This window comes from Ylistrum balloti, unplaced genomic scaffold (assembly GCF_031769215.1).
Source record: "Ylistrum balloti isolate Yb309-2 unplaced genomic scaffold, AGI_CSIRO_Ybal_v1 Utg369568, whole genome shotgun sequence".
Classification (NCBI taxonomy): domain Eukaryota; kingdom Metazoa; phylum Mollusca; class Bivalvia; order Pectinida; family Pectinidae; genus Ylistrum; species Ylistrum balloti.
The window spans coordinates 488,473-508,167 of NW_026781865.1; the positions used below are offsets into that span (position 1 = coordinate 488,473).

General features: G+C 34.9%; 1 protein-coding gene across 1 annotated transcript; it reads left to right on the forward strand.

Annotated features, from left to right (window-relative positions):
* The first annotated feature begins 1,300 nt into the window (after positions 1 to 1,300).
* Positions 1,301 to 16,670, forward strand: LOC132560782 (BRD4-interacting chromatin-remodeling complex-associated protein-like). Its single transcript, XM_060225498.1, has 12 exons — positions 1,301 to 1,370; positions 4,550 to 4,595; positions 5,063 to 5,111; positions 5,553 to 5,884; positions 7,353 to 9,739; positions 10,673 to 10,986; positions 11,272 to 11,517; positions 12,238 to 12,371; positions 12,770 to 12,918; positions 13,337 to 13,431; positions 13,876 to 13,978; positions 14,770 to 16,670. Exons 1-12 carry the CDS (start codon positions 1,301 to 1,303, stop codon positions 16,296 to 16,298), a joined length of 5,454 nt encoding a protein of 1,817 aa, XP_060081481.1. The 3' UTR covers positions 16,299 to 16,670.
* Positions 16,671 to 19,695: the final 3,025 nt, after the last annotated feature.

Below are 19,695 nucleotides of genomic sequence, written 5' to 3' on the forward strand. Positions count from 1 at the left end.
TTTCTTTTAATTTCTGAAAAAATGTTGTTTAAAATAGTGTTGATGAAGGTCATTGTATTGTTCCAAATATAACAATTAGAAATTAATTTAGAATTTATTTATTTCACAACATCATACTTATCTCAGGAATATATCTATATATATATTCCTGTTAATTTAGTCATATACCTGTAAATCTTGTTATAAGAGTTATCGCCCTTATTATTAAATATACATAAATACATACATGTATATATGCGAACTGTGTATATTAAGATAATAAATTACATATTTGCCGATGAGCAGTAAAATCAATAGGCATAGCTACAAATGTACATATATAGACCTAGGGGATTAAACAGTTGAAAATTGTGACAGACCCATCCACTACTTCTCAATAAATAACGATAGCAAGACGGGCGCAGGACCACAGGAAAATAAGAACAGCACACCCCACTTTCTGATGATTGTAGGCTAAAACCATCCAACGCCAAAAGATGTCCGTGTAGATTTGTTGGTGCTAGTATGAGCTAGAGTGAGGAATATGAGGGGGTGGGGTCCTGTACATGTCATTTTAGTCACTTTAAATGATAAATGATTGTGTGACAGTCTTATAAAATTATTAAGATAGATTGTCGAAGTACAGTACATGATGATATTGTTTTACGAGTAAGCAATCCATAAACAATGCGTATGTACCTAGGTACCACCAAAACGAAACCACTCTCGGTTCGTGCGAGCACAAAACACGCACCTGTTGTATGCATTCGTTGTGTACTACGTCATCGATTTACGGGTAATATTAATATGCAGTCAGATATGGACTGGTTTGCAACATTTCCCTCGAGCATATATACTATTTTATTGACATGCAAACTACACTTCATCCACACTTGTGAATAATAGAATGGGCGCGGTCAGATACGCTATATCAGTGTATTGAATGAAGGGGTGGTGTAACCAGAGCCAATACATTTTTATTTCCGGTTAGAGGTCAATTCTTTGACGTCAGCATGCAAGCTGACAATTTGGACTGCGAAACTCGTCCGAGTATCAACATGGACAATACGCAATTGTCTGGGTTTTGTTGTCATCGTCATTTGTAATGCTTAAAGAATACGTTTAAATTGGGAAGATAATGTGACACGGTTTAAACCCGCCTGTATACATGCAAATAGACCACGAACGATATTACTAGGTCAAAGGTTAAATATGTCCCTGATCAACCAATTGTAAGCCCCTTAGGTCACAGGCATGTTACATGACGGTGAGTGTTTTCTGAATATTATTTACTGATAAAATTTGTTGGGAAAGGTTCGGGATGGGGTTGTGTAAGTCCCTGGCGGTTTTTATTGCCTCTATTTTCTCCAAAATGAACTGTTCTGATGCACGTATGTAATATATCGCCATGATCCTTTCAATCGGATCTGTCGATTGCGATAATGCTTTGTTCAGAATGGGGTCATGTTCAAACATAACTTTAGCTTCGAAAGCTTCGATAACTTGCCGGGAAGTGTCAATTCATTTGTCAGTCCAAGTATCTAAACTATTTCCTCCAACCCAATGACAAATGGTGATTAGGGAATTTACTACTGTTAACACCAGACTTGTTACACATAGGTTCAAAACCTTTCTGTTCAATCGTTCTAAACAACACTTGCTTATTAAGCAGGTTGTTGAAAATGTCTGTTTTTGAATCGGACATGCTTGGCGGTAGAAAAATAATCTGCCTGCCAATCCTTCAGGGTATTATGGGTTTAAAGGCCTTTCAACTGAATGATTGAATTATATATCCTTATGTTGATTGTGTTTTGTAACAAGTTCAATTTCATAGCATGATCAATGGAAACAGAAGTCTTGCATCCAAGAGAAATCTGTCTTGAACGAAATCCGTAAATAGGGGCAAATGGCCCCCAAGAAATAAGGTACAAGATCCGCCATTTGTAAAACAGGAGGATTTATATTCGTCGATAAATATTATCTTAAGGGTAGTTTTCAGTCGCGTTTTCTAATTTTCTGTAACTTATTTGTTTATTGAAATAATAGAACTGTATCCTTTTAGTGTAATGAACTACATTTGTAGATAATAGACGTGCTGAATATTTTTAAAAAAAGTGTTTATGTGTTGTTTTATTGCTAGTAATATAAGTCTAATATATTATCTTTTATGTTCAGTGTCGTGTAAGCTAGCACAAGTGATATGATATTAATGTATAACATCTAATTGACACCCAGATGTGATACAAATAAAAGACTCTTTGGTGAGAAATTTTTTACTTACCACTCTAAAAACCTCATTTTATACTGACATGTTAGTGAAAGCATATTTAAAAAAATTAAGACTTTAGATGTCTTTTAATTAGTCTGACTGGTATGATACATCTCTGTAAGATTATGATGACTAGTATGTAGATTTATGTATCATCAAAAACTGATTGATTGTGATCATACAGGACTTCCATTTAATACATCATACTATAATTTTGACTTCCCAGAATGATTTCCTGACTTGTAAAAGAGAAATTTCTAAATTACATGACTCTCTGCCTTTGGAGCAAAAAGATATTTGTCTCTTGATAGTCCAGACTGCGGTCATATGTAAACCCTTACTTTGTTGAGAGTACATAGGCATCACCAGTGAAGCTGTTAATCTTCGCTAAAGGATAACGAAGATGACAGAATTTGATGAGAATGAATTATAGCAGAAAAAATTGATATTAGAGGAAAAATGGAATAGCAGAAAAAATAGCAAAGTAATAATGAAAATTACAAGATGATAATGCAGATGTAGAAAAAGATGAAAAAAATAATGACAATGTCAAAATAATAAGTTAGAGACATGATTAATTAATGAGAGTCAATAAAAATGAACAGGTTAATATGATTAAAAAATTGAGCAGGAAGATGAAGTTAAAAAAAAAAAAATGACAATATCTTTAGAGAATGATACATAAATCCCAATCTCAGTTTTTAAGGTACTGATGAGTCTCCTGTCGTGATCTCTTGGACCATGCCTCTCAGCGATATGTTGTTTTATCAATCTACTTTAGTAAATAAATACCTTAACCATTCTGAGATAGACATGACAGAGTTTAGATATGAACAGGTACCCTAAATATCAATATAAATAACAATTTAAACTGATAACCCATGCAGAGAAACATTTTAAGCCTTTTCAAATGCCTCAATCTATATCCTGACATCTTTTAACAACTTAACTGGAAAGTTAGCAGAACGTTTACATTGTCAATAGTTGAAAGGGCATTTTGATTGGCTAAGAACATGTGAGAGAACTTTTCAAACGAAATTGCGCAGTTTTTAGTTTTTGTTGAATTTCATTGATATTGTGATAATATTATAGCATAACTTTTAGGCTCAAATTATTTTAGAATGTGATGCTATTTTTGTTTTTATGAATATATTGTAGATTAAATAATGAATTTTGTCATTTTAACACCCAACTTCATTTTGTGTTGAAATAAAAATTCATGATCTAATTTTTCCAACATATGCATTAAGACCAACATACTATCCCTTATGTAAATAATGATGAAAGTTCCAGTAGAAAGGAAGATGACAGTAAGTGATAAAAATGACACTGAATAAAGGAGACATGTACCAGATATACAGGAAGTGATATGGAGGGATTTCATGCCAAGAGCTAATGGTATGTTAATATGATACAAGTAGGAAGGTCTTCAGTTAGGCAGGGAGATGATATATATGGTACATGTATTCTTGTGTGTTAAACGTTAAGTACTGTTCCTAGCAGTATTTTGTCGACCTGAATTATTGTGTACTTTTAGCCTGTGCATGCATTTTCATAGCGGAAATATTCCAGATATTTTGTTTGTGTATGTGTTTATTTGTTTTTTTTTATGCATTTCTGTTAAAATATCAGTTGACTTTACTATTGAAAATAATCTGTTTTTTATTGTAAAACAGGAGCAGGAGGAAAACTCTGCTTTACAAATATCTCAGTTATGTTGCTTTGTTTTACAGGTTTTTGTTTTCTATGCCATACCAAGATGTTAGATTCCTGATGTGATGACACCTACCTTTTCCAATGAAATCCTCCGACTCCTATTTCCAGTTCTTTCTCTCCAAGACATTGGATGGGTAATTAATTATGGTTATTAATATAGATAATAGGATTTTAACATTAAATTCATAGTTAGCATCTTTGTTTTAAAATAGGTAGCAGACTTGATGAAATGCCAGGATTTATAGGAAGGTTTTGGTATATTTAGTCTAATATAGTTTGTACATCTCGGTCATCGAAAAAAGGAAGGGAGGGGGGTATAAATATTCAGCTGTATAAGCAGAAATTAATTTTTTTATTACTATTCTTGAATTGGACAATCTGTTTACATTAGATATGATCAATAATTTATTACTGCTTTGTATGATGAATACAAATACTAATATATAAAAAAGATACACTGACAGAGAAACCAGCATTTTTCTGAAGTCTTTTTATTTACAAGACAATTAAAAAGTGGAGACATGAATTGAACATCATTGTAACATCTCAGCAAATCTCTATAAAATGTGTGATCTTGTATTACAGTCCTCTCTGACATGGATGATGGGGGATCTTTCTTAGATGTTATAAAGTAAGTACATTTTATGTCACAAATCAGATTACAAATCCATGATCATCAATGTATGAAGATCAATACGTGCTACACAGATTAACTTGAAGAAATGATGTAATTAAGAGTTTCTAGTCAGAACATGCCATGTTGCTGAATACTTCCACTGAATTACTGGGTATGCCTCATTGTCCTTATTTTAGGAAGTGTATATCCATTTTTGAATATTAATGTTACAGGAATTAAGTTCACATCAGTAAGGGTAGGACTCTGGCACATGTTACAGATGCTGGATTTGACGCATGTCTGTTATTTTAAAAAATACACTTCTTTGATTTAGTTCAACATCAGCCTATTAAGTTCAGAAAAAATTCATGTACATTTTATAAAAGCATGAATAATGATAGGTAAAATACAAAAGAATTATTCAGATTACTTAATCTCATTTTGCATTTTGAGATTTTCAACACTTTCATTTTTGCTTTCAGCGAGAATGACTTGTTCGGGAATGCAATTGGTGGACCAGACGATGATGGGGTGAGGAATAGTTATATAGTACATTGAGTTAAAACAAGTCCTTTTAAATGTTGGTTCAAAAATTACATAGTAATACTTCTGAATTATTTGTTTTACCCTGCAAGTGTTAACTCATTTTAGTTTGGAGACATTTAAGTTTTAAAGTACAAATTGGATATCAGACTATTTTGCTTAAATTAAGAAATGTTTGTGCATTAAAATCTTGATACAATCTCATTTACTATGATCAGTTCAGTTTAAGAAGAAAACATTACTGGGAAGTTTAAATAGTGAGACCAGTATTCAAGGCTTATGTTAGAGTTTGCTAAACTGAAATAAGCTGATCACTCCTGAACAAAGCTGGAGATTTGAAACGTTTGTTATCTGTAAGATTAAAATAATATATCTAGCAGGTGTTCGTTGATACACAATATTTGAACTTAAATTCTCTATCTGTTGCAGAATTCAGGCTTTAACTGGGCAGATGAGTTCCTTTCAACAACAGGGGTGGATGATAATGGTGCAAATACACATGTAGTTCAAAATGAGACCATTAGCCCAGTTGAGGTTGCACCACTATCCATCCAAAACCATATTACAGTGCAACAGAATGTTGCCAATGCACAGAGTTATCTCCCCCAAAGCTCGGCTGTGCCAGCTCAGGGGGCAACAAAATCAGCATCACTTGGTGGTATGCAGATTGTCCAGGGTGCAACAGGGCTTGTGCAACAAGCAACAGCTGCTCCACAAACTCAACAGATTAACATGTCAACAATGGGGCAGCTACAGCAGGGGTATGTCCTAATTCTTTCTATATTTTCTATAAGTTTTCCAAATTAGAGAGATAAAGGCTTAAGATGGTTACTTGAGGAAATATTTCCACTTTTATAAACTGTCAGCTGTGATTATAATGTATTTACATGTGCCTTTATAATCAATAGGTCATTTGTTGCATTTAAATTATCATAAATGCAAGAAAGTAAGGTCCTACTTGTATAAGTCATTCTTCTGATCAAGATGTACAAAGACCAAACCTTGGAATCAAGGGCATTGATGTCAGTGTTCTAGGTTTAGCTTAGTGTTTATTAATGGGATAACTGATCTATCTGATATTCCACTGTCCTTGGTAGATCCTGAGATTTGGAATCCGGTAACATCAACATTACATACCTTATTAACTCATTCCAAACTCGTGACTGCACCTTCTCTTTATCCAGCTGAAACTGTGTATAAAACAAAATGGGTGGGTGATGATATGCCTCTAACTTGGGTCTACAATTTGTTTTTTAAGTTTACATCCGCCTTAGTGATCCTGACATCTATATCATTGATGGGCAGATTGTTTTTAAATATATTAATCACCAAAGCAGGAATCAATTTGGCAAATATCGTTGTTGGTAATCATTGGTAAATTTATAATTTTGGGAAAACTACCTGTTTTGGAAAAGGGGGAATTATTGGCCTATTTCGAGAAATGATGAAAATTAGAAAGTTCTTTTGGTCAGAATTCACAAGAGGAATAGGATAAAAATGTAGGACATGTATAAAGATAACATAAATAAAACATGACAATGTTGAGGTTCGATTGGTATATCTTTTCCATTATTTCTTGATTGGAAAAAAATGTTCAATAGAAAAATATACTAATTGACTTTTTTTGGAGGTGATGGGGGATTTTACCCCTTTTTTGCCAAATTTCCCCAGATATGAAACCATGTAAATGTATGGAACAGTGATTTTATTGTTTTTACATATTTATGAATGCAATGTGATACGTATTTGGAATGTAGTGCTAAAACACTACATAGAATATGTCTGTATCCCACATGACACTGTAAACACAGTAAAAACACTGTTCTATCCCTGTTCGATTTCAGAATTAATTTGCAATGTCAAATGAAATATTTATATATTATTATAAAGAAATGTCGCAATATCAGTATGAAATCAATGTTGCTATTTAATCATATCTGATCACAGCATGTTAATACTGATCAAATCCTAGTCAAACTTTCACCTTTCATTTAAAAAAATATATATATATTAATATATATGTGACAACATACCTTAAATTTTGAATTGCACCTAGCATTGGTTTATGTTGTCCCAATATTTATTGAAAATTTAGCTCAGTTTTGATTAGAAGTAAGAATTGGTTGCATGATATGCAAAATTTACAATTCATTTTAAATAGTTATTTTAGAAATGATTATTTGAGGTTTACTGAAAATCATTAGAATCAAGTCTTGTTTTATTTCACAGGTTGGGTCAGCAGATTGTGCAGGGCCCCAATGGACAGCTGATCCTTAAGCCTGGGGGTGGGGGTCAAATTTTTTTCCAGACCCACCCCCAAATCCAGTCGCTGCAGTCAAGCACCACACTGGCATCCAGCCTGCAACAGGTCCAAGGGTCGTCGCAGGTCATCAACCGTATCCTTGCTCCAAACCAAAGTCCAGTTTCCACATCTCCCATTGTCAGTCGAGCCATAACACCAGTGACCTCAACTAATGTTGGTCGATCTCTCACTCCGATCCAAAGTTGGGCAGGTGTGAACCCTGTCACCATGGTTACAAATAATGCCACCACTCAACAGGTATTCACAAGGAACATCCCCATTCAATTCAACAATCCTAATACTGGAATACAGCTGCAGGGACAATCTGCTGTCCTTCAGCAAGGTCAGGGCACTATCCTCCAACAAGGTCAAGGTCAAAATACTATACTACAGCCTACACAAGGAAGCAATGCATTATTGCATCAAAGTCAAGGACAAGCAGCAGCAGCAGCAGTATTACAGGGTCAAGGACAAAATATTGTGAATACTCAAAATACTGTGATTCAAAACCCAAATGTAGTCAATTTGAATGTGGCACATGTGCTGTGCAATAATTCACAACTACAGAACCAGTCTGGTTCAACAGTTCATCACATGGCCCCCAATATCCAGGGAACATTGATACAGACAGCTGATGGTAAGCATATCATTATACCAAATAACAGTGTCCCCCAGACTGTTGGTGGTCAATCCATTAATTTTCAGAACTTGCCACAAATGACCATCCAACCCCAGTTAAATATTGCACAGAACACCAGCAGTGGGTCCAATATGGTGTTTGGGAACACCAGCAACCTTGCTGGAAACTTGGGTAATGTGATCCGTGTGGCTACTCAAGGAGGAGGCAGTACACCAGCCCCTACAGCGACCCCAGACAAGACGAGTCAACCCCAGCAACCGTCACATTACATTGGGGTCAACCAACAAGGTCAGCAAATCCTCATTCAGAGGACCAACAACGCTGCAGGTCAACAACAAAATATCATTTTGAGGACTTTGAACCCAAATATTGTACAGTTATCTCAACAACAGCAACAGCAGCAACAACAACCACTGCAAACTGCTAGTGGTATACAAACTACGCCCCAAATAGCAGGTACGCCAGGAACACAGCAAGTGTTAGTGTCGTCACAAGCCCAAGGCATTCAGCTGCAGCGAATTGTCAACACCTCACAAGGGCAGCAGGTGAAATTCATCAGCCATGGAGGTGGTCAGGCACCCGGTATGCCTCTAACCATCAACTGGCAGGGAATGCAGAATGCCACTAACAGTGCCATTCCTACAGCAATTCAAGTGGTTCCTCAACAACAAGTTGCAAAGACTAATAGTTCTAGTTCTGATGGTGCAGATATGGCTGTCAATCAACAGATAAGTTCTCAACCTATCACTGTGAAATCCATTGCAAACCAAAACCAATATATTCAGCAACAATCACAAACACCATCAACAAATACTCCAAAACAGACTGTGTATTCCACACCTTCATCCACCAAAATCTCCTTGAGTACTGCCTCGGCCACACCTCAACGGAAAGATGTCACCACTCACACTTCAGCATCACCTCATCAACTCGTACAGAATCTACAAAGCGTGCAGATTCCTCTGATTTCCCAGTATTCTGGAGCATCTACCACACCTAACTTAAGCACTGCTAGTACCACTACTGTTACTACCACCGTAACTCAGTCTCGGGTTCCCGTGACAACCACCAGTCAAGGCACCAATCAGGTGATGTCCTCCGTCCAACTTCAGCAGCTTGTGGCTGGAGCAAGCCAGAAGCAAAATGTACTACAGGCAAGAGATAGTGCACCAAAACTTCAGCACACCATTCAATTAACCCCTGAGGCTCAAGCACAGCTAACACAGATACAGGAAAATCTCAAAAAGTTAGCTGGAGTAAAGAACCTGAATAATGCACAAAAAGTACAGCGGAAACATTTACAAGAACTTCAAAAGAAAATCTTGTCCGAAGGACAAATTATCAGGCAAACAATTCAAAGCACAGCTTCATCTCTAACTCCACATTTGATAACTCAACCACAACAGCCTGTACAATTTCAAACCCAAAATCTTATAGGACAGAATGTTCAGTTAATAGGACAAAGCCAAAATATTCCAACAGCACCTCATCTTGTGATAGGACAGCAACTTCCAAAACCAGTAATAGGTCAGGGGTCAGTGGTGAAACAGGAGGCCACATCATTTCCGGGGCCATCTGTTAAGGACCCTACACAAGGGACCATGGGAATCGTGCAATCACAACCACCACCAACGCAATTTGTGCAGGCAACAATAGCGGGACCAGCTCCACAAGGTAAATTACAATTATACTGTCATTTCAACCTTTCCCTGCGTTTGTGCTATTAGAAGTATTAGTCTGTAATTACAACAAGTTTTAATGTAATGAGGAATACTCTTTTTTTTTTCTTTTCTTTTTTTTTTAAATACATTTTTCCCAATTTTAATGTATAATTTTACAATTTACTGGATTTTATGCCTGAGAGTAGTGTAAAACTTAAATGAATTGGGCACATAACTTCAATTTTGTTAGTCTTCTTCATTTCTTAGATTATCTTGTTACTTCATTATTTCAGTCTAATAAGTTGTTTATACAAATATTTGTAAGCAGGTCTTTCATATTTGAACCTTACATTTGAAATTTCTGTTTTTAGTAGAGACTGTCTAAAATGATATATTTTGTTGACATAATTTCCATATTAAATTCAGATCATCAATTTATCAATTATTTTCTATTTCTTTACGTTCAAATTAAACTTTTGGATTGGTTTAATACTTACGAAATAGAGTTTTCATTACTGTATACTTGTTTGTAATATACTGCTTTTACAATGATTTATCAACATTTTGAAATTTTGGGATATATTAAATTTCCCAATTGCAATGGGACAACTTACAAGAGTAGGTGTCATTTGTCCTGGGACAAAGGGATGTTAATAACTGCCAGTCAAGTGTTTATATGAATGCCAGTTGCATAGGTACTTTTCAAATGATAAATCATTTTGCATGGTGGTTTTAGGGAATATGTTTCTGATTTCCAATAATATAAGGTTCCTGTAAGTTGTACATCCTAACTTACCAAGCTCTTTTATGGTAATATTTTAATGAATTAATGTAAGATATGTGGAAAAATCTTGAACTCTTTCCAAAGTATTTCAGAGAATGTCTTGAATTTTCATACATTACTAAAAGACTAGGGGTTTTGATTTTATTTTTCTGTTTTCTTCAGCTGGAAATCTAGTCATCAAAACTGAAGCAATGTCAACTTCATCCCTCTCCACAATGATAACCCCTTCTAGTTGTGCATCACTAACCCAGCCCACCACAAGTCTTCCACAGTCTGCCAAACCTAGTGATGTGAAAGTGGAGAATGTAGATCCAGCTCAAGATGCAAGTCAATTAGCCAGTGCAGGGAGCACCCAGGTTCTAATGAACCAACTTCCTGTTGGTGCAGTTCATCAGGGGGTTGTCATGACATCAGCACCTCCTGGTAAAATGGCCATATCAGCATCTCCTAAGGTGGCACTGCCTACTCCAATTAAGGCAAGTTTTTACAATGCTGGAAACTTGCATAAATTTAAAAACAATGCTTTCTAAACTGCTTTCATAGATTCCTATTTGCTTAAAGTTGGGGTTATTCAAGTATTTAGACTACTGTTTAGTAATTTTACATATTGTAGGGGATAAATAGGATATTTTGTCAACTTCATAATGAAGTATGAAGTGACAGGATTTTCATGCGTTTTTTAATTCAGGGAAAATTCATTGTATTGTTTTAAAGAGAGAAAACAAAGAATTAATAAAGAACTGTTAATATTATCTTTATAGATTGGAAATCACACTCTGAACTTAAATTTGACTGTGGAGCAAAAAGAAAAGGTTCAAGGTTATCTGGCCAAGATGACACCTGAACAGCAACAGCAACAGATCTCTCTCTTCCTGAAGCTTCAACGCCAACAACAGCTGCAGGCCCAAGTAAATGCTCAAGTGAAGGCACAGCAGGTTTTACAGCAGAAACAGACAATAGGCTCAGCTCTGACTCCAGCCCCTAACAAACTACCCATCACTGTACAGGTAAGGCTAAACAAAGGTGATCTGTCTATTGTAACCAGGCAAAACTGCCTATATCATTAGAAACCAAAATTATTGGCAATTTTATGTATGATACAGTTAATTGATAGCAAAAAATAAGGATGTATTCTAAACTAAATAAATGAAAGAGTCATAGAAGTATCCAGATATATGTATAGCAATTTAAGTTTTTCAGAGTAAAAAGTTTATATAAGTACAGTGCTCCCTGTTAATTACACTGAACATGAAGATTCCATGTAGATTGTTTGGTATTACAAATTATGCATTGAAAATATCATACAATGAAAATATTTCAGTATATACTTGAAGGTTATTCTGTTTTGGAAAAGCTAGATATATTGATATGAAGAGGTGTAAAATTCATATGAGATATTTTTGAAAATTTTCCGTGGTCATCTGAAATAAGGATAAAGGTTTTAATAACAAGGATGGTTTTGTTATACTTGCTGTAGAGATATGTGATATTCTAAAATAATATATTTTCATGGGGCTCAGTTTTTATGATTTACAGAGAAAAAAAGCTATTTTTAAGACATTTTATTTGATGAGAAATATATAGCCCAATAAACCTACAATATTACCAGTTCATTGACATATGAATTTGTGGTTAAAGCTTGCCCCCAAAATCAACAAAAATGCCCTGATGAAAGATAATGATTTTACGTTAGTATTTGAATGAAACATTCCTTGTTTTTTTTTTAGCAACTAGATAACAAATCAGCCACTGCTACAAAGCCAGCCGAACTACCACCTTTAACAACACCTGTCTCCACAGCTACCACTTCCACTGTTCCTGGATTGAGAATCCCTTTAGCAGCTATACCAAAGAGTCAGCTGTAAGTGTAATGATGAAAAATGTCTTTCCTGTCTCTATTTCCAGTTTCTTATTTTAGTAAGTCTGATTTTTAGCAATGAAAAGTTTCAAAACAACCTGTCATTTATGGCGTGTATATTAATTCTTTCAGACTTATGTCAGAGGTGAAATGAAATTAGTTTAACTCTTGCCAATTTCTACTGCAATAACGCTTTTCATTGGCTTGTCATATAATACTGGAAATAGTATATGTACAGAGCAAATACACTTTACGATATAGTTTCAAGGTCAAAAGGGCAGACTACTGATACAGCTTTACTAATATTGAAGGCACAAATAAAATAATTCAGATCAGACTCTACAAAAAAGCTATATGTCTTTTTACAAGTGTTCATTGATGATTTTTATTGTTGTTCATAGAATTCATCAGCAGCTGAGTAAAGACCAGGATAATGCTCTGAAGCCGGACACTAAGTCACAGTTCAGGAGTCGCCGGGACACATATCGCCGTCTACTCCGATACCACGTTTTCCAGCACAAGTCTCCTCCTGATGGTCTCATGGAGAGAGGTGAGAACAACATGATTAAAAATAAACTGCTTCTTGTAGTGACTGATTTTTTGATGACAGCAGGAATCATTTTGAAACTGATTAAAATTGATCAGAAATTTATTGTTTCATATCAGCTGTTATTGTTGAAATTTATTCATTCAGTCTTACATCTAGCAAGACTCTGTGTGGAAATGATTTCACATTTTCTGAAGGTCAGAATGTTTTCATGCTTTGGCATTTAAAATGGGCTGAAAAACAAGGTGATTGTTTATATCTGAATATGACAGACATTTATTTAAGCCATTTAGGCGACATAAAGAATGAAATTCCTGTTAACTTCTGTCTTATTAAGTGACGGGAAGGAAATTTTGTTTTATGTTTTGTAAGTGCTATGTCTGAATATTTTCATTTGTGGGATGTTTTTTATCTGCTACAGATCATGAGGTGTTTGAGAATGTAGCTGTAGGCCTGTTACACAAAAAGCAGAGAATGTTTGATAAATTCCGTCTCTTACTATTGAAGGAGAGTATGGTAGGTACTGGCTCTTGGTTGAGGATTGTCAAATGGGCAATGTAGATGCATTCATACCTAAATTTTCTGCTGCATAGCTCTAAAACTGATAATTTACAAAACAGATCAGCTTGTGATCTTGTCATGCTTTTTAGAGGGATTACTTATTAAATATGTTCTCTATTATCAATGAAATAATCATACAAAATCCTGTTTTCAAGCTTTTCGAGTCTATAATTGAAAATATGTTTTACTGATCTCAAAACATATTTCATACTACAGCCTTGAGCTCTAGTGCTTTTGATATTTTTAACAAAATAGAATTTAATGAAAGTTAAGGAAGCAAATCAAAGTCTGTATACATTGAATTTTTCTACTCCCTTGAGACACAACAATTGAGATGATGTTGAAATATTTTGATCAGGTTATTTATGTGAGGTTTTTTTGTTTTTTTTTTTGGTGTAGAGAGAGAAGAAGACTGCTGAGATGGTTATGATCCAGAGACTGATGAATGAAGACTTAACAGAGACAATTAAATCTGAGAAGGATTTGGTTAATTCTGATCCAGGTGAGTAACGCTGATCAGATTTCATCCAGGCAAAGTGTTCAGAAGTATGAAAAAACATGTACAGGATATGTTATTTCCTTATTAAAATATTTTTTAAATTGATGAATTTTGTGTGAAATTTGCAACACTGTCAGACAGGAAAGGAATTGGCTGCATATTGGTTAGAAATTCTGTTTTGGAAGCATGAAGGAGTTATTTCCCTTGGTTTGAAATCCATTTGAGTCTGTGTGTTCCCTACAATGTCAGAGATGAATTCTGCTACCGAAAAAAAGGTAGTGTTTCCCAAGTTGCATGGTTTCCCCTCTGAAATAAACAAATTCCCCATCAAGAAAATAAAAGTTCAGAGAAACAGTCATCTAAACCATCCTTCATGTCAGATTCCATGAAAACATGGGAAAATTTCCTCTAAAGAAGGGAAAAAAATCCCCCAAAACAAAGAAATATCAATCTAGCCTCAAGATTGTCATATTTTATTCATGTAATCTCCATATGTCTCATTGTTTTTACCCCATCACTCATTTGAATTCTGACTGAAAAGACTGTCCATTTCTCACAGTAGACCGAAAAATCCCTGTTTTCAACAAAGGGGTAATATTTCCCAGATTTTAAAGTAACACTTGTACATTTCCCACATGGGTAAAATGTAACAGAGTTACCCATAAATCACAACACTTTAGATATAATTACATATATTGCAAGTTTCAGTTTTAGAGGGATTCGGAAACTTAATTGCCTGGATGTGCATTCTGTAGCAAGTATTACTATATTGATAGATCTTGTTCTATTTCTAGATTCCTTTGAACCAATGCCATTGAGGTACTTGCAGAAACAAGAATCAGTTAAATCTGAAGATGTGTCTATGGATGAACAAGATGTATCAGAAATTTCAAGAGTGATTAAAACAGAAAAAATAAATACTAGTGATAGTGACACTGTGGAAATAAAAAAGGAGCAACTAAGTCGACCTTGTACTCCAAAGGTCAAACTTGTGATCCGAAGTGATGGCCAGAACTTTACAAGCTCGCTAGCAGAGGATGGGAGTAGTGATAGTAACGAAAGTAGTTACCATGACAACAGTGTGAATATGGACACATCAGAAATAGAACGTCAGAATTCTAGTAACAGTGGTAGGTCTGATTCAGAGGACATCTCAAAAGGTTTATTTGGTGCACCCCGTCTATCAAACATCAAAACAGAACCAGTGAATGAAGAGTGTGAGTCAATGGAAAGTGATCACTGGTCAGACAGTAATAAACCGTTCAAGCTTTACCTAGAAACAGAACGATCAGACAATTCTCCTGTAAGTAACTCGGATCTAGACACGGGTGGATACAGAAACTCTTCTCCATCTCCAGTGGATACTGTAATTTCTAGGAGTGAATATGAGGTTCATGCTGGTGATTTGGATTCTCCGGGTGAAAGTGCTGCACAAGACAGAAATTCACCGCCATTTGAGATGTCTGAGGAGTCTGTGAGACACCTCATCTCCAACGACAGCAATTGTGATAATAATGTGTTGGGCTATCATTCCAGTGAGAAGCAACCTCTGTGCATCAGTTCTTTTGAAAAAGACATGTATCATTCCCACAACTATCCACAACAATCTGAGAGTTCAGATAAACAGTCATTTAAACCATCCTTCATGTCAGATTCCAAGGTGCCATTCTCCATAGGAAACGAATTGTTTGGTAGAGTTGATGATGATACGAGTCATTCTAAACAGAGATCTAATAGTATTGGTAATGATGGTGAAGTAGACAGTGCTGTTGCTGATATGGGTGGGTTCCATCAGTCACAATATGAACCGATATCCTCTCCAGAGGCAGACCATGATGAAACCTTCTCAAACCTGATCACACACAAGGTAGACTCCGCATACACCATTGGAATGGGTGAGCATAAGGACACGCCACACTTGTCCAACTCCGATATACCGTTTAATGTCCCAGCGTTTTCTTCTGGGCATTTGGATGTAGAACCGCGGGAGTCTGTTGAGGATGACGAAGCCACAACTTTGTATAGTGATGATAGTGATAAAGAGTCTGATACACAACAAGAATTGTTGAAAGCCCAAATGGAAAGTGCAATAAATTCCATTGTCAGTCTAAATCAAGATTCTTCCGTTCACTCCCCATTCTCACTTGACCAATCAAACGAGTTCTTCAATCGCCATAGTTACATGACAAATCCAACGACTGAGTCTGAAAGTGACACTCCTGGTCCCAGCACTCCAGTTCGGTCAGTAAGCCCAGAAGATGACCCTAATGATATTTCTATGGATGATGATCTGGACGCTGCTGTCAATAGTATTTTGATGTAAATATAGTATAGAGAATCCTGTAAATTGTTACTGTTGGTCGGGGAGGGGGGATCTGTGTAATATTATGATGACTAGTTTTTGAAATAAGTCTGTTAGGGTTATCATTTGTACTTGCATTACAAAAACTTTGGCGTTACTCCTTAAATTCATCAAAGTGTCTTTTTTTCCCCAAAATCATGTCAATTGACTGGTCTAGATCAGAACAAAATAGGTATTGAAACTTTAAGTTTGACCTGGTGTCGGAAAATACATTTGTAGATAGACCTTCAAACAATATATAACAATCTTTAAAGTCCATGTCTACACTATGTGATCTTTAGACAAATTCTGTCTCCTGGAAATGACAGATGTTTTTCATATGAATATGGTAAAGTAGAGTCACTAAAACCTTAGATATCAATTGGTTACATGTGGTTCCACATGAAACCCTCTTTACATGAAACTGGTTTCTGACCAATCAGAGTATATCTTTTTGTACATTGTGTGATTTTGGTGAATCTTAGGGAACATCATCATTGGCTATCAACATAGCTGTACCTGTAGTTGTGTAACCTAGTTTAGTTTCTATACAGTGCTGTACCTATGGCTTGGAACATGTGTTCATGATCACTCTTGTCAATTTTCTCTGGTATGTTAGAGGAATGAATTAGAGGATAAAAGAGCTGAATTGTGGGAATGTAAATGAGTATCATTGTCAAGTATCTTTAGAAGGCAATCATAAGTGGGTTCATCAAATTATCCCTTTAGTAGACTTCTGTTTCATCTGATCCAGTTATCCTGCAGTGGCACAACCAAGACTTTATAATTTGATAAAAGATTGTTAAGTCAATATGTTGTCACTAAATTAACAACATGTATTTGATCTGTGAAGTCTTCAGTCAGTATTTCTTATTATTGATATGTCTTTCTTGTACTTATCTAATTCTACTTAATATAGAAGCTCTATTTTAAGAATTTAATGGTTAAATTATATGAAAGATTATTTGATATAAATTTTGAAAGGGGGTCATTTATTGGATTTATTTAGGGAGGAGACACATTTATTTCATGTTATAAGATTTAGAAAAGGGACACATTTATTTGATATTTATAAGTAAGAAGGGGGAGGCATTTTTTTATAAAAAGTTTAGAAAGAAGGAAGCGTTATTTTGTGTTTAAAGTTAAAAAGAGAGGAAATGTTTATTTATTTCAAGTTTTTAAATGGGAGAGCATTTATTCAGTATTTAAAACTAAAAAGAAACAGCATTTGTCTTGTATTAAAAGTATAGAAATGAGAGGGATTTGTAGTATCTCTTTGCCATGCAAAATAAGGTAACTTTATAAAGTTTTATCCTCTTTTATAGGATAGTGTCATATTTAAGAAGCTGTAGCTGCCTTACGTACGTGTTTGCAGTAAATTTGATCAATATCCATTCCGTCTTGCAAAGGAAAAAGTCTTGTTTGTTCGTTTTTTGTGAAATTCATCAAGGCCTAATGAAGGAACCTGTCTCAGACCAGATGATGTATAGGTCTTAACCTTACACTTTCCCTAAATACTCAAATTATTACAGAAAACGGGTTTATTTTAATTAATGATATCCCTTAAACACCCAACATGAAAACCATAGACCACACTAAAATTAAATCAGTGAAATGGTATTTAGTGGCGTAATATAAACACTGACGACATATACTTATTGTCAAACATTCAATGTTAAAAGTCAAATGTGTCCCATTTTGGCAAGTTCTTCTATACTATACAGGCACTTACTAAGTGTAAATGCAGATGAACAGGATTATGATTTAGATGATTAAATAAAATAAAAATATTACTGATAGTTAATTTTGGTCTCGGTTTCTTGTCATGACAACAACAAGAAGTGCCAGAAATCTATAACATGCCATCCAGAGCAATTTGAAAAATTGTCTCGCCCAAGGATACAAGCAAGTCAGCTTAGACCTGTTCATTTCCCAACTTCCTGAGCAGAGTTTGTGATAAAACCATCCCTAAAGTCTTTTGAAGCATGAATTTTAAAGGATTCCAACAGTTTGAAGATTAAGTATTATTCAAAAGGAGGAGAACCCTATTTTATCTAGAATTGACCCCTTTTATAAAGTATCCTATCCAAACACTGCTGAGAAACACTTACTGCCACTGGTGCATCAAACCCACACACCTTGGTATACAGAAAGAAAGAAAGTGTGGATGTAGTATGTTCATAATTTGTAATGTGTGTAATTAGAGAGGAAATTTTGGTCTACATAGATACCCCATAGTGAATGAAAGGATTAATTGTGTGTTGGAATTTAGACAAGTTTGATATTTGTTTTGAATATGTACTGTTCATGTATTATTGTTACTATGATGTGAAATCCTTGTACAAAGACTTACCATGATGCAAACTACTTGTTACTATTTATAATCTTCCAAGCTTTCAGTGCCATATTACTTCAAAGCAATACATTTTATACGTCTTGATTTCTCTAAGAATATTTCTATTGCAACCAATTTTTCCAATTTCTTAACGTTACTATTCATAGATAAATTCAAATTCAGTCAGCGATCTAAAAACCTAAACGTCTTTAAAAATTTCTTCTTATTAAAAAAAAAATAACATAGAAATGTTTTACAATTTTAAGCCTTAATTGAAATGATGGTGAAAGATTTTAAATCTGCTTAAAAATTGTTAAATACAGGATGCTTTACATTTGGCAGTGACTGAGTTGTATTATACATATAATACACTGTAACAATATTACATACAGCTCTTCCATTGTTAAGTGTTCCCATCTTTTGACTGCCCACGAATATCTCTAAATTGGTGTACATGGACTAATTTTATTATATAAACATGGACTATGTGAAGAACGGTTTATAAAAGATAGGTTTATAAAATAACATTTTCTATTTTTTATATTTTAAGTATCAAAGTGAGTTTTCTTTCACTGAAGTACAGTGAACCTGTTATTCTGACACTTAATGAGATCTGAAGTATGATTTGATTGGAAAATACAGGGACAATAGTTAAACTGGAATGACCTATTATGTTGAGCATTAACCAGGATAGCCTTTATCCTTCTGTATGTCCACCTGTTTGGTGTAAAGATTAGAAGTACTTGGATGTGACATCATTTTCACTGCATAGTGGTAAGCTTGTTGCCTGTTTCTAAGAGAGATTATCAACTTGACTTATCAATATGATTATAAAATGTCATTCTGGTCGGACTACTTCCTCAATCAATATGATCTTGTCTTGGGTTGTTAAATCCAAGTATCACCAAAAGCTATGATTGTATAGTATTATTTTGAATAGGAATAACCATTATGTTTGAATGATCTGGGTTCAAATTAAGTTTCAGATTTGTAAGGATGTCAAAATTCCTCAACAGGTTTCAGGGTAGACGAGTGTCATCGTCT

Bases quoted from the DNA above. Each gene is read 5' to 3' on its own strand.
- LOC132560782 (XM_060225498.1), top strand. From the start codon at position 1,301: ATGGGGTTGTGTAAGTCCCTGGCGGTTTTTATTGCCTCTATTTTCTCC. The intron at 5,885-7,352 runs GTATGTCCTAAT...TTTATTTCACAG, and splicing joins ATGGGGCAGCTACAGCAGGG to GTTGGGTCAGCAGATTGTGC. The intron at 12,919-13,336 runs GTGAGAACAACA...TATCTGCTACAG, and splicing joins TGATGGTCTCATGGAGAGAG to ATCATGAGGTGTTTGAGAAT.